At 35.3% G+C, this 15,835-nt stretch overlaps 2 protein-coding genes across 2 annotated transcripts in view; one reads left to right on the top strand and one right to left on the bottom strand.

Annotated features, from left to right (window-relative positions):
• The window catches only part of LOC145979329 (MKRN2 opposite strand protein), a 398,221-nt gene that overhangs the window by 160,394 nt on the left and 221,992 nt on the right, over positions 1 to 15,835 (bottom strand). The gene's annotated exons all lie outside the window — the stretch shown is intronic.
• The window catches only part of eys (eyes shut), a 154,632-nt gene that overhangs the window by 49,789 nt on the left and 89,008 nt on the right, over positions 1 to 15,835 (top strand). Inside the window, exons 7-9 of the mRNA XM_083112357.1 lie at positions 5,008 to 5,176; positions 8,363 to 9,851; positions 10,900 to 11,216. Of these exons, the coding sequence (XP_082968483.1) occupies positions 5,008 to 5,176; positions 8,363 to 9,851; positions 10,900 to 11,216 (1,975 nt within the window). The remainder of the gene's footprint in view (positions 1 to 5,007; positions 5,177 to 8,362; positions 9,852 to 10,899; positions 11,217 to 15,835) is intronic.

Here is a 15,835-nt window from a genome sequence, read left to right as displayed (position 1 = left end):
GACGACATTTGTAACGAACAATTGATGTTTCTTATTTTTTATTTTTCTCTATCTTGATACAGACCTCTACGTTGTTCAAAATTCATACATTAAACGTTAGCATATATCTTGACCTTCCAAATTGTTACGTACCCAATAGAACCAAGTAATGTGAATAGTTTGCCAGAGACGAATAGAGATGGCAGCACCAGGCATGCAAGGTTAAGAATTGGCATAATATATGTGAATAATTTTATAAATAAGAACAAAGCAAATTGGAAAGATGAAAAACAATAGAATATATTATAAGAAGACAAAAAATAAATATGGAAGAAGTAAATTAATATATATATTTTATAAATCAAATCAGTGATCACATGTAAGTTAATATGAAAATTAAGGAAGTCAAAGCACTGATACAAATTTGTGTCTTTGAACAGATATTGCATCTGTCTGATTGATTTACCATTCCCATAGGGGAAATTTTGTTTACATCAGTGGCGAGTGCGTTCTGATCGATGCCCCACAGCACTTTTTGGTTGCACGGTTTAACTGTAGCACCTACTTGGATGCGCGTGTAAATCGTTTGCACCAAGTATACACTCTGTTGTACCTAGTTAGTGGTGGCGCGTTCCAATTGCAGCCCCAAGGGAGGATATTAGTATTATTCCCAAAGCTTATAGGAAAAAGTTGGAAAAGGATAAAGGAATTCGTTAAATAGTCAAAACCTAAATAAATTAAAATCCAGAGGGAAGTTCACAGAGAAGATAAGAAGGAAGTCCCGACCCAGAACGTCCATTAAGAGGGAAATCCAGATCCTCCATATTGAGAAGGAAGTCCCGATCCAGATCTGCCCATTACGAAGGAAGAAGATTGATATGAAAATTGACTGTAAACGAGAAAATTATAGAAGAATGTAGCTTATCATGTAAAATTCTTACTCCATGTATCCTGTGTTTAAATAATATATTCGTTTAAACGTCTCCACTGGAAGGCATCCTGTCTGGTTTCGTTGTCTACAAAGAACCCTACCCTGTAGATAAGATAGCTGAGTTTCAAGATTAAGGTTTATGGACCTTTGCACCAAATGAAGGTAGCATAAATAAATGGCGACCAACTTTTGGGGCTAGAGAATTAGGAACCAGACAGCGAAGAGAGAAAGATTAATTGAAAATGGAGGAAAAGGATAAAGATGGAAATGAGAATGGAGAAGCTACAATGAAGGAAGACAGAGAAAAAAGGGAAACTTTCATTTGCTGCGGAGAGGAAGGAAACAAGGAAGAAATTATTTTCTGTGTCACATGCGAGGAAATGAAACATTGGACGTGCGAAGGAATAAGAAAGGAGAAATACATATCAATAAGTAAAAGGGAAGAAGATTATACATGTAAGGAATGCAAGAAGGAAAAGCTAAAAGAAAAGCAGAAGAAGACAGAAGAAATAAACTTGATGGAAATGTTCCAAAAGCTGTCAATGCAGATAAATGAAAATAACAGAGAATTGAAGGAGAAGATTGATGAGAGTAATAGAACAGTAGAAGAAAAGTTAGAAGAAAATAATAAGGAAGTGAAAGAAAGGCTCGATGAAAATAGTAGAAAATTAGAAGCAGTAAGAAATGAAAGCAAGAAAATGTACAAGATAATTACCGAGACATGTGATAAAAATGGAAGATCATTGGAAAAGAAGATAGAATTAACAACACTGCTAATTGAAAACAAAAGCGTGGATATAAATAGGATGATCGAGGAAGAAGTTTCAAAACTTAGAGAGGAGAATATACACAGAACCAATAGTATGGAAAGAAAAATTGTTGAAAATAAATCGCAAATAGAAGCAGTATCTTCTAGAGTAGATGCAAATGAAAGCAAGATAGAAGAAGCGAAGGTCATAATGGAAGATAGAAGTTGGAAGATGAAAGAGGAAAATTACAATGATGAGCATGACAACAAGATAGAAGAAGAAAACACTCAGGAACTTAAAGAGGTCAAAGAAGAGACAGATAAGAAAATAGAAGAAGAAGAAAGAGGAATAGAAAGGGATGAAAAATTTAGTTGTCAATATCATGATGAAGAAACCCATGTCGAAATGAAGATGAAAGAAGGAAGTTCCAGTGACGAGTCTCTGATGGAGGAAGAAAAGAAGCATACGCCTAACCGAAGATGTAAACAAAGAAAGAAGAAAAGTAAAATGAAATTTAGATATATTTACGTAAAGACATGGAAGAAGAAGAAGAAGAGAAAGAAATTAAAAATAGAAAAGAATCTGAAGAAAGTTAATAATATGCTAAAAAGGGTCGACATAGATCAAATGGATTCTGATGCTACTTCGCCAAAGAGAAGAAAGAAAAAGACGAGATGTAAAAGACAAGGAGAGCATGCATGTGATGAAGATGTAGAACAGAAGAAGTCTTGGCAGAAACCAGATTGGAATAAGAGAGAAATGAAAGTAAGTTCTTTACTGGAAGAAAGTTGGAAGAGGAGGAAGAAGGATCTTGAGAAGAATAGAAAAGAAAATTGAAGAAAGAAAAGAAAAAGAGGAAGAGAAAAGGAAAACAAGATAGTGACAAGCAACGGGTATCTGAAAGAATCGGAAGAAACAAATAAAAAGTGACTAGTGCAAAGTAAGGAGATGTTTTGATTTTTAGACTGGCAAGCGAATGTTTCTAGAACTATTAAAGTTGGATGAAAAGTTCTAGTTCACCAGAAGAAAAATTCTTGGAATTATTGGTTTGGGCAAATATTAATGATCTATTTGAAAGAAGAAAATTTTAGTTCTTTAATGTTAGTTCCTGTAAAAAGATATTTATATGATAGCCATCGTTGGAGGAAAATCTATTCTGCAAGAAAGAATAATGAGTGCTAATTTATGTCACCACTCCATTGAACAATGAGACCTATAGTGAAAGATTAAACCTGTAAAAGGAAAGATTCCAAAGAAAGTAATATGGAAAGTGGAAATGAACTTTTCAATTGTACGAACAGAAGAACGAAGAAGATAGAACAGTTAGGCACAGAAGGAAGTTAATTGTGAAGAAAACTCTCAGGAAAAAGGAGAAGACAATATGAAAAGGTAAAAAAAGGTAAAGTGCTCCCCTGTGCATAGCAATATGAAAGAAGATCGAATAGTATCAGTAAAATGAATTCTTTGTAAGCTTAGATGATTAGAAGTCATCGTGTATTTAGAAAAGTGTAAAAGAAATGGGTTGTAATCCCAGAAGATAATATATCTAGATACATGCTGATATGAAATTAAGGCTGATGTGAAGAATTGTTGTAGCTGATAGAAACACTTAGGTGGTCAACTTAGAGAAGAGAGAGAGTTCTTTGAAACGGAAAAATCTGAGCTAACTGATAATCTGTAGAGAGATTGCTGAAAGAAGAAAAGGGTGAAATGAAAATTACTTTTTGGAGAAATTAGACGAGTAGACTTGCAGGAGGGTAACTATTAAAGAAGTATATTTTGTATTTAAAAATAACTTGAGAGGTCATGAATATTTCCGGAACGTGGTGATAAGATATCTAGAAACGAAAATAGAAAGAAGAGAGAAATAGAGAGATGAGGAAAAATGCTGCATGCCAGGAGATATAATTGCACAGAGAAAGGGAAAAGGAATGTAAGCAGTAGAAATGAGAGCCAATGAGAAGATTCAAACGAGATGTAGAGAAAGTGGAAAAATTTATCTATTTCCAAAATATTTCTTCCAATAGAGAAATTTTTCAACCTCAAGGAGGGGAATATTGTGTTACGTACCCAATAGGACCAAGTAATGTGAATAGTTTGCCAAAGACGAATAGAGGTGGCAGCACCAGTCATGCAAGGTTAAGAATTGGCATAATATATGTGAATAATTTTATAAATAAGAACAAAGCAAATTGGAAAGATGAAAAACAATAGAATATATTATAAGAAGACAAAAAATAAATATGGAAGAAGTAAATTAATATATATATTTTATAAATCAAATCAGTGATCACATGTAAGTTAATATGAAAATTAAGGAAGTCAAAGCACTGATACAAATTTGTGTCTTTGAACAGATATTGCATCTGTCGGATTGATTTACCATTCCCATAGGGGAAATTTTGTTTACATCAGTGGCGAGTGCATTCTGATCGACGCCCCACAGCACTTTTTGGTTGCACGGTTTAACCCGTAGCACCTACTTGGATGCGCGTGTAAATCGTTTGCACCAAGTATACACTCTGTTGTACCTAGTTAGTGGTGGCGCGTTCCAATTGCAGCCCCAAGGGAGGATATTAGTATTATTCCCAAAGCTTATAGGAAAAAGTTGGAAAAGGATAAAGGAATTCGTTAAATAGTCAAAACCTAAATAAATTAAAATCCAGAGGGAAGTTCACAGAGAAGATAAGAAGGAAGTCCCGACCCAGAACGTCCATTAAGAGGGAAATCCAGATCCTCCATATTGAGAAGGAAGTCCCGATCCAGATCTGCCCATTACGAAGGAAGAAGATTGATATGAAAATTGACTGTAAACGAGAAAATTATAGAAGAATGTAGCTTATCATGTAAAATTCTTACTCCATGTATCCTGTGTTTAAATAATATATTCGTTTAAACGTCTCCATTGGAAGGCATCCTGTCTGGTTTCGTTGTCTACAAAGAACCCTACCCTGTAGATAAGATAGCTGAGTTTCAAGATTAAGGTTTATGGACCTTTGCACCAAATGAAGGTAGCAAAATGTATATTTTACAATTTCTTGCCTGACCCGCATTATTGTGGAAAAAATAGTTGCCATAACTTTTGCTGTAACCCTTGTAGATGCAGTTACATAATTTAACATGTATTTTAAAGGTAAGGTGAAGTTCCCCATGCATATAGCACCGTGCTATGGAGGCACATTTAGGGGACATGGGGGTAGGGCCCCACACATTCTTGATCTCGGCCAGAGGTGATGTGTAGCACCATGCTCCAGCTGCCTTTATCCCCCAGGGGTGCCCCCAGGTACCCATTGATTTGAGGTAAGAATTCAAAATTGTATGAAGCTTATTTTTCCAACTTTCTTGTAGGTTTCACTGGACAAAATTGTGAAGTTGAAGTCGAAAGATGTGAAATCAATTTGTGCCAGAATGATGCTGTGTGCCTGGTAGAGGATGGAGAGGTTGTTTGTTATTGTGTGCCAGATTTCCATGGTGACCGCTGCCAATTCCAGTATGACGAGTGTCTCCTGGGTCCTAGGTGAGATTTTCGTGAAGAAGAAATAATTAAGTACGGGCCTCCCTGATGGTGCAGTGGTAGCGCCGTGCCTTGTAAACATGTAGAGGCACATAGTGGTTCGGATCCCACTTTAAACTGTACGTCCAGTCCCGATTAGCCTTACTGTGTACAAAGTGGACTTAAAACATGAAATCAAATAAAAAAAACAAATAATGAAGTACAGTGCATGTACTACATGTTGGGGGATTCCTTGTTATACATTGATGGCAAGGTTGAGTCAGTTCGCAACTGGCCTCTATGGTGGAGTGATTAGCATAGCATGCTGTGATGCCAGAAATCCCAGGTTTGAATCCCGGCATGAGTGTTCTTCGTGACTGCCTTCTTATCATCCATTTCATCATATCATCACTCATCCTCATTTTTACTATTAGCAAAAAAGTGGCAGAAAAGCAAAGTAAAATAAGCCAAATCAATCAATCAATCAATCAATCGAATCAATCAGCTGATATCTGGAGGTAATCAGTTCAGAGTTCAGTTATGGATAGTGACTGATACCTATCTATACCCTGGGTATTTTGTGAGCTAAGCAAAATATTATCGGACACAATTTTGGTAAACTATCATATGAGAAAACATGTGACGGTTTACGTTCATTTTATATTTTTGCTTCCAAGTGTATATTTAATTCCTTCATTCCCTCCTCCCCCCTTTATGTGCAAACTAACAGTACAGAATATGTCAACAAGCCTAATAGTGTAAAAGGAAGTATTTTACATTTGCATACCCAGTCCTAGTTAAGTTTAAATCAAGAGAATTACTTGTTCCTATACCACTGTACACATTAATTTATACAGGGTGTCCAGGTTAGAGGTATACAAAAATAGCTGCTGATAATACGAAAACTACTCCTTATATTGTCTCGTAATGGTGCTCAGTCGATAGACCATCAATCCAAAATTTCAGTAGTCAGTACGTTTAATAGTGCTGTTGAGCCACGCATCCGCAGAAACAGCATGAGAACAGCTCTCAATAAGATGGGCTGCGAACCTTGGCAGTCGTGATGTGGATGCGACAGCATAAAGTGCAGTGTGTGTTATGGTTGGCTGGGTTGAAATCATTAAAGATGTTGTGTACAAGAGGAAAGTTTACGATTTGGGTGATTTGAGACAGGGTATCGTTGAAGCGGTTGTGATAATACAGGGTTCCTACGCATCCTGGAAAACCTGGAATTTTAAAATATTCCTTCCAGGCCTGGAAATGTTATGAAATTTCACATTTTTCCAAGCTGTACCTGGAATTTTGGAGGTTGTCCTGGAAATTCCTTTGCCCCATTTTATCTGTATGAATTAAAATAAGTTTTCATTTAAAACAGGCCAGTGTCATGATAGTGGTTTATTTACTTATGTCACGTTGCTGTGTACTGTAGTCATAGTTTTGTGATAAGTTTTATTTTTGTGATTGAAGTATAATACCTCATTTTTGTATTATTTTGTATCGCTCAGAGGTAGAAAATATGATAATAATAATAATGGTTTAAAGAAAAGGGTTTGCTATCCTAATTATTTCAAGTTTTCGAAAGATATTATTCTTGTTTATTTGTAATACAAGATGGCAATTTTTTATAAACTTATATATACTTGTGTTTATTTTTTCTACCTTTGTGTTTTTTTGTATTATTGTAAAAATTAAATAACCTTCATTATACTAAGAAATGAAATGTGTGGAAAGGAGCAGGTGTAGGGGAGTTGGGAGCCTGCATTAAGAAAACGTAAAACTTTTTTTTTTAATAAAAGAAAATATGTAATGATGTGTATTTTGCCATGGTCACTTTGTACACTTGTCCTGGAGCAATTGTAGAAAATCCTTGAAAAGTCCTGGAAATGTCCTGGAAAAAATTGCATGATTTGGTGTAGGAACCCTGTAATAACTCCTCAAATGCTGGTCAACACTTGGTATGAGCTTGAGTATCATTTGAATATATGTTCAGCTACAAATTTTGACGTGTACCAGCGTACATAAAAACTTTCTGAGTTACTTTGTACAAAACCGGGAAAAGAAAGTTAGTAAACTTTACCGATACTAAAATATATGTGTGTATTTTTGTATACCTCTAGCCTGGACACCCTGTATTCTCTAAATACTAAAATAATTTGCATTAATTTATTGCGAGTATGGTATCATGTCTGGAATATGTTAGGTTTGTAATTTACAAGTAAATGTAACGAAATAGAAGCTAAAGCATTTTTTAGTGTAAGCATTGCTATGCTTGGTTGTAGGAAAATATAATCAGAATAAAATTGCAAGAATAACTTAATGACGTGAAGTATTACAGGCTGTCTACCAGTCAAGAAAGTCATGAAAGCCAAGAAAAAGTAAAGAAATTATACTTGTGGTCAAGAATATTTGCTATCACAATGACTGATTGATTGATTTAGTTTATTTTACTTCACATTTCTGCCCTTTTTGGCTAATTGCAAAGATGAGGATGAATGCTGGTAAGAAAAGATGGATGAAGGGACAATCACAAATATATAAGGATGACAACATGAGCCCCACATAAGATTATACTGGCTGCGAGTCCAGATGCCATAGCCTCGCTAGTCTGCCAAATGCAGTCCAGGATGCATTAATACGTAGATATAACAAGTCTAATTCTTTTATTAAACACAACTTCAATTTTAATCTTATAAGTATGTACTGAACAATAATTGCAATGTAATGTTTATATTCTAAGATATATAATCATAATTATTTTTTTAAATTTACTATAATATCCTAATATAGATGTTAGTTTCATTTGGAATAATAAATACTAAGTATATCAGAATTGCTGTTTGGTCCAACTGGAATCCATTCAGATATACCTGTTTTCCCGCTTTGGCAACCAAATTTTCTCAACCCTTAAAATACAGTGGAACCTTGATTTTACGTTTTTCAGGAGACCAAGCTGAAAGAACTTAAAATGCGGGAAAATGTAAAATCGAGGAAAACTTTGTAACATTTTGTTATGTTGGGACCATCAAGATTGAATGTATAATGTGGGAAAATTTAAAATCGGGGTTCCACTGTACTCTAGTGTTTTTTTTGTACTAACGTTCCTGAAATTTTTAGTAAATCTTAAGTGAAAAACGTACAAAATCAATGGAATAGATTATTTTCTTTGTTTAATGTCCTTTGTCTTATTACTATTTTCATTCATTTTTTCAGATGTATGAACGGAGGAACGTGCATTGACGGTGTAGACAATTTCACATGCTCTTGTCCACCATATTTTACTGGTGAACTTTGCGAATGTTTTGTTGATGGAGAAAATTGTACAGTGCTACCTTCTATCACACAAACTGCAGTGTCTTCCACCGAACCCTGTTTGACATGTGAACCACCGTGCATACTCTTCACAGAGACTGTTTACGATCCTGGAGGACTTAGTCCCACTCCAACTTTTACAAAAGTGCCTTCATTTCCGGAATCAGAAAGTCCATTTTACACTGCCACCATTTTAATTGATGAAATTACACCAAGTGAACCATACTCTATTTATGAAACTCCAGAAATTCTTCCAACGATTGACGTTTTATCTACTGAAGCTGCAACTGTGGAAACAATAGTTTCTACAAGGCACATATCTTCTACAGAACTGTACACACCACACACAGGACAGCTTGACGGAACAGCTACAGAGTTTTGGGAAACTGCAATAACAAAAGTGCCAATACCTTTTCCTTCAGCTATTACTGAATCATTAGAAGTCTCACCATCAAAAATTTTTGCTGAAAGTACCATCGAATTTAGTGAGACTGTAATTTATGAAACTGTTACTGCAATTGCTACTATAACTACTATGTTTATAGAAATTGAATCGAGTCCTAGCTTTGTAATGACTGGGCTTGTTTCACCTACCATTGTTACTGAACTGCCTGAACTTTCAACAGTTGTTTCGGAAACTGTGACTGAAGTTTCTCCAGTAACAACTGTAGTAACTGATTACACTTTACCTGAAATGTCCACTGAAGCAACAACTGAAAGTACAACTGAAGAATTATTGACTTCAGAACCAGAGTTTCTGAACACAACTTTGGAAGAACCAGTAACAGAATCTACAAGTCCTTCAACCACTGAAGAAGAATCCACAATTTCATCTACAACTGAGGAATTATCAACAGAAGAACCATGCAATAAAGAACTGACCGAGTCAACCACTTCTGAACTCACAACCCTTGAACTCACAACACCAGAGTCCACAACCCTTGAACTCACAACACCAAAGTCCACAACCCTTGAACTCACAACACCAGAGTCCACAACCCTTGAACTCACAACACCAGAGTCCACAACCCTTGAACTCACAACACCAGAGTCCACAACTCTTGAACACACCACTGAAGCAGAAATTTCTACAATAACAAGTCCCCCCATTCTACCAGATATAAATGCAACTGTAAAAGCACCAACAACTGAACTCACTTCAGAAACACATTTCACTCCATCTGCAATGCCTCGGACAGTTGATCATAGTGTTTCTGATGCCACAACATCTTCATCAAAGTTTAACGTCACGGCTTTTTTGTGGACAACTGAAACCACCCTTTCGTATCACACTACGGACCTTTCAGCTACTACCACCGAAATGCCAGATTGCAACATTACACCCTGTTTGAATGGAGGAACGTGTATTCTGACCTTAGAAGGTCATAAGGTAAGAAAAATCATTTCAAGGTATTGTCACTTAGGGCAAATATGGTGTTAAATATTCCGTCATCAATATCATTACACATAAAACTACAACCTATCCGGACAAAGAATTTTTAATTGTTGAGTAATTAACTGTTGTTATCTGTAGCCACAGATTGAAAATTTCTCATTTCTGAAGAAATAAACTTAAAAATATGCTATGAATTCATTCCTCAGGAAGGAACCTGTAGGATAAAATTGATGCTCCCATGCAATATTCAATATAGTACTAACTAGTATATCTCGTAAAAACTATCTTAATATAAGCTATGTTGAATGTATAATATCATGTACTTGTAATTGCTGTCATGAATACAAATATGTATGTTTTTGTTACTTATATTATATGTGTTTACTAGGTCTAGGATTTTCATGATGTAGCATATTTATTATGGTAAGGGTGACATGTTCCCTAAATATGTAGAAATTCATATTATGAAGAGACTAATTAAATTAGGGTGCTTCTTAAGGGCATATTTTGGCATATTTAGCCACTTCTGCATGATAGAGCATATTTTGATGTTTTTTTGGTCATATTCAGCATATTTTCGCTTTTTCTAGAAATATACAGTCATTTTCGAAGTGGATTCGTTCTTACTGCCAGGTTCACTCGAGTTTTTTTTTTTGGACTTCAGCAAAAAAAATTCATTTTTATTTGAAAATTTACAGAAAGTATTCATTGTGCATTGCAACTCACCAGGGCCTAAACTATTATGAACTAAAAATAATATGAATGTGAAAATATCTCAGCATTTAAATATCGATGTTTGGAACAGTCCAGTTATAAGGGAATATTTTTCAAATTATAGTGCATATTTTGTACAATTTTAAGTCATGAGAGCATATTTTGGTAATTTTTAGGTCATAAAAATCTTAGCACTAGTGATTAGTTATACATTATATGATTATATGTTATATTTGAAATATATGCATTACATTTGCATGTGAATTAATTTTATGCATACATACATGTGCAAGTGATGTCTTTAATCTTTCTTTTTTCTGTATTTCAGTGCAAATGTATATTTCGTTATGGTGGAAAGCTATGTGAAAATGAGATTGACATAAAGGTTCCAGCTTTCTCCGGCAGATCGTTCTTAACCCATCACCTTTTTGGAAACAACACTTCACTTCAGATTCACCTGTTGGTGCGAACACTTGCCACATCAGGTCTTATATTTCTTGCCCAATTGTCTGAAGAGTCTTACATGTGTCTCTACTTGGAAAATGGGCAGATAAAATTCCAGTTTTCGTGTGGTATACAAACAATGGTGTTTATGGAGTTCCAGCACAAGTTGAATAATGGTTTTACGTTGGACATACAGGCCAAGTAAGAATTCAGTCTTGATGTTAAACTTTGGAATTTTGTTTGTGGTTTATACAGTGTGTTCCAAAATAGTGTTTACACTGTTTGAATGTTAATAATGGGAACACTAATAACAGCAAGTATAAACTTTTTTGCATGTCACATACCTTAAAGTTATAGATGTCCATTGGCAGCAATCCTTTGTCTGCAATTCTACAGAACAGATTGACAAATCAACAAACAGCAGATATGGTTTCCACAGGAAGGAATGCACAGTGCAGTTTCGTGTCATCCAGTGACCATGGCTTTGTAGGGTACACATCGTTCTTCAGTTTTTGAGAGGTAGAAATCTAATGGTGTTAAATTGGGAGATTTCGATGGTTATTTGACACTTCTTACACTGCTCAAAAGAAAAATTCCTCACCTCTGCCACCTTGGGTACACAAATACCTATCGCCTGGTGGACTGTGATGGAACTAAGAACAACAGAATGCCTACACACTGAGGAGAGCGGAAAATAAAATGTTAGATCAGCGGTATATACCAGGGGTGGAAAAAACAACAAAAAAAAACCAGACTAATCTTATCGCTGCTACAGCTAGCAAGTTCAATGAAACTGGAAGTTGAGTAGACATTCGGGGGAAGAAAGAAATGCAGCTTGATAGGGAGCGAAGTTTCCGAACTGAGATTATGTGCATGGGAAATCCCAATTTGCATCATCTTCCTGATGTGATCGAAGATAAAACGTTCTTCAGCTTCAAGTGGTAGGAAACTTTAGGCAAACGTTTCGTTACAAATCGACAGTTTCCGTGCACAACCTCGATTGCTGGTTTTCGCGTGTTTTCTACTTAATTTGATGATATTTCACGGTTATTTCATGAAAAAGCGTTCATTTCGTGGAAAAGCACACATTTCGCATTAGCCTACTTCGCGAATAAAACTCATGCATATTTCATCATTGGGGGTGTAGTTATGTCCAGAATGTTCAAAATTGCATCTTTTTTTCACATTTCATGATTTCGTGCATTGCGAAAATTCAATGTCCCTATTAATAGGGCTAGGATTTTGATGACCTTAATGACCTTAAAATTACCAAAAAATGACCTTTAGAAAATGCATTTATGACCGAATAAATTCAAGAAAATGCCCTATAAACTTAGAAAAATGACCTGAAAATTCTGAAAGATTTGTAGAACAATTTATAAACTACCAAGAGAAATTCAAATTACAAATTAATGTATCAGTATCTATCACATGTTCATTGCATATGGTAGTACAAGTAAGAAAGTTCAATTTTTGTCATCTTTTACACCTTACACACACAATGAAAATCATATGCAAATTTTCAAAAATGAATGATTGTCGGTTGTCGGACAAGATCACCTTGTACATGGGAAAACTTCTCTTGACTTCCAATGAACTTGACTTGAAAGGAACAATATCACTTGCTGTTAAGTCACTTTCAAGTCCATGGAGTGCAAATTGTTTCCCTGACAAAATGTCCGATACAGAGCACAAAACTTTGAACCCACCCTTTTTTTTTAACAATAATCCGTTTGGCGACAATGTATTTACTGATAGAGGGGGAAACACACAGCTTGTATCAACAATACGGCACAGAATTTCTTTGTTTCTTTAAACACAGGCGTTCAGAACTGCACTGAAGGCAATGAGATGAGAGTTGGGAACCTCTCTCCTTCAAAGGGTTACATTTGCATGTAAAATGCCATTTCTTTCACCAAAATGGAGAAAATGCATAAGATGACTTTTAAAAGGCCGAAAAATTACTTAAACGGTTCAAAAGTTTAAAAAAATGACCTTTACTCCAAAAAGGCTTAAAAAATTCAAAAAAATGCCCTAACAAAGGCATCCCAATTTATTCACTTACGTATAAAACACGTTCCTATCTACTTATGCAACGTTTCTGCCTTACCAAAAAAATGGAGGCATTTGCATCAAAATCCTAGCCCTAGTTATTAAAATTCAAAGAGTGTTAACACTATTTTGGGACACTCTGTGTATATTCTATTTGTGAAGAATTAACTGGTTTTTAATTGCTTGCATAATTTAGATTTTCTGCAATTTGTTTTTGTGTACATGTAACCTTTGCTACATAGTGTAAAATGTGCTTAAAAATTTAAATAATATTCAGTGGAATTTTACATTATTTGGGCCTATTCAAGGGCTTAGTAGGAACACTATCACCTTGTAAACAAGGGATCCTGGGTTCCATCCCCAGTGGATGCAAATAGTGTTTGAGATCTCACTTACACTGTAGGTTCTGTCCTGATTAGCCTATCTGGGTATAAAGTGAACGTCAAACAATATTCAACATGTTATTTGGCAGAAAGTGGTTTACTTTTCAAACAATGCATGCAACAGCAATGAAGTAAACAACACTGGTTTATATGTTCATGGAAACAAATAAAAGACTTCTTTTCACATAAAAAAATAACTTTGTATTGCATATGTATGCACAAATAAGTTGTAACTGCAAAAAATATATCTTGAGAAGCAATTATGCAGTCTCCATGTTTGAGGGCAGAGATGTGGTTAATAAATATTCATACATGACTGTGATGTGTGCAACACCAGGGGTTCTAGGTTCAAGTCAAGGTAATGCATTATGGTCGTTGTATCTTTACCATATCTTATTCATCATAGAGATAGAAAAGTGATGTAAAATAACTAGGGCCACATATTTATGATTAATAAAAGATCAAGATTTTGGTACAAAAACTGTGCACATTTAGGTATCAAAAGGGATATATAACCTGCTTCGATTTGGCACTGTGCATTTTTCAATTAGAAGTTCCTGCTCTGTGAAATAATATAATCTTTCTTACATTACTTACCATAAGAGCTTTCCTTTATCGTATTTCCATGTTGTAAACACACAGTATTGCCAGGTCAAACTTTGGTTTTTAACGTGCATATGTATGCGAATTTCCACTAGGATTCAACTTTCTTTATTTTGCTTTTTCATCCATATTTATGTTTATCAGAATACTGGAAGTATCTCCAATTGCTTTCAAATTTGGCATACTCACTAATTTTGGCATCCTAATCACGAATCTGCAGTTAAAAATTGGAGTTCATGTCTAGAAAATGCAAAATAAGGGGGTCCGTGAAGGAAGTAAACACCTGTGATTTATGAAGGAAACAACAATTTTTTGCAATGATTAGCGTTCATAAACAATGTTTATGAATACCCTGAATTTTACCTAACCTAACCTAACCTAACCTTACGTGAATGGTTCGTGGGCAAGTATGTTTTTCACATTTACTGAAGATGCCATATTGTCACATGTAAAGCAATGCTCCATCGAACAGATAGCGAACTTCACTTGTTCACATCATCAAGCATGGCGACCATTAGTGTATCGACAATCATAGCGGTAATAGCCATAATGTATGCATGGTATTTCACATCTTCTAGACGTGACCACCAATTTTTAACTGCAGATTCGTGATTTTGAGGTCAAAATTAGTGAGTATACCAAATTTGAAAGCAATGGGAGATACTTCCGGTATTCTGTAATTATACCGTTTATCATTTTACTTTTGGATATTGAAGTTTCTATTTTTTAAGAGCTCTAAATTATTTTTGTTAATTTAAATTGTTTTTCTTCAATTTGTTTGGGAAATATATGTTTTTTGGTGATTTTATTGTTCAAGGTTGTCCTAGCGTTGTGCTATAAGGGAGACCCTGACTTCAGTTGTCTCCCTTATTCGCACAAAGGACAACCTTGTGTTGTGACGTCACTCGAGAAATGCCTACGTTGTTAGGTTAGGTCTGTTAGGTTTGGGTCTCTTAGCATAAATACACTCTAAATGTATTATTTATGCGAAGATAACTAAACCCAACAAGCCTAAAATAACAAATTAGGCATCTAGCCTTACATCTTCACGTAAATTAGTCTCATTACGTTTAGTTTCTAATGCACCCTAAATCCTACATTTCTGGAACCCTTGAATCACACCCTTTCCAACGATGTATGATACATGTTTCTATTAGGAAGGGTCGATTCGACATCCTTACCCACAAAATAAACATTTCCCTGCTAATACCACATGTATGTAGTTATCAAATCATTAAGTGTATTCCTGTGTAAAGGAGTCAGTTTTTCTCCTCGGGTTCGAATCCCGGCCTGGGCATGGATGTTTGTTAGTGTCCATTCATCATTTCATCATATCATCACCCATCCCAATTTTTGCAAATTAGCTAAAAGTGGCACAAAAGCGAAGTAAAATAAAGCAAATCAATCAATCAATTTTTCTTCTAAAATATTTACAGCAAAATTAATCAATTTCCCAGCAATTGCAGGATAATTTAGACTTCAAAACGTGTTACATCGGTAAATAAACTCTTAAATTTCATGTTTAAGAGAGGGCCTCCCCAATGGCGCACTGGTATTGTCGTAGCCTCGTAATAAAGGTGTCCCGGGTTTGATACCCGGTGGAGGCACATAGTGGTTCGGATCCCACTTTAAACTGTAGGTCCAGTCCCAATTAGCCTTACTCACACTTTTCAGAAACATGGAAAATGAATATTACAGCATGGTATGTCACATTTCATGCTTCCGTCAAAAACGAAATATGCATGCCTCTAAAAATAACCAAATTTCAAATTATTTTGTTTG

This window comes from Lepisma saccharinum, chromosome 26 (assembly GCF_977018435.1).
Source record: "Lepisma saccharinum chromosome 26, izLepSacc3.1, whole genome shotgun sequence".
NCBI lineage: Eukaryota > Metazoa > Arthropoda > Insecta > Zygentoma > Lepismatidae > Lepisma > Lepisma saccharinum.
The sequence above is the reverse complement of the archived record's forward strand: the minus strand, read 5'-3'. Positions and strand labels throughout refer to the sequence as shown.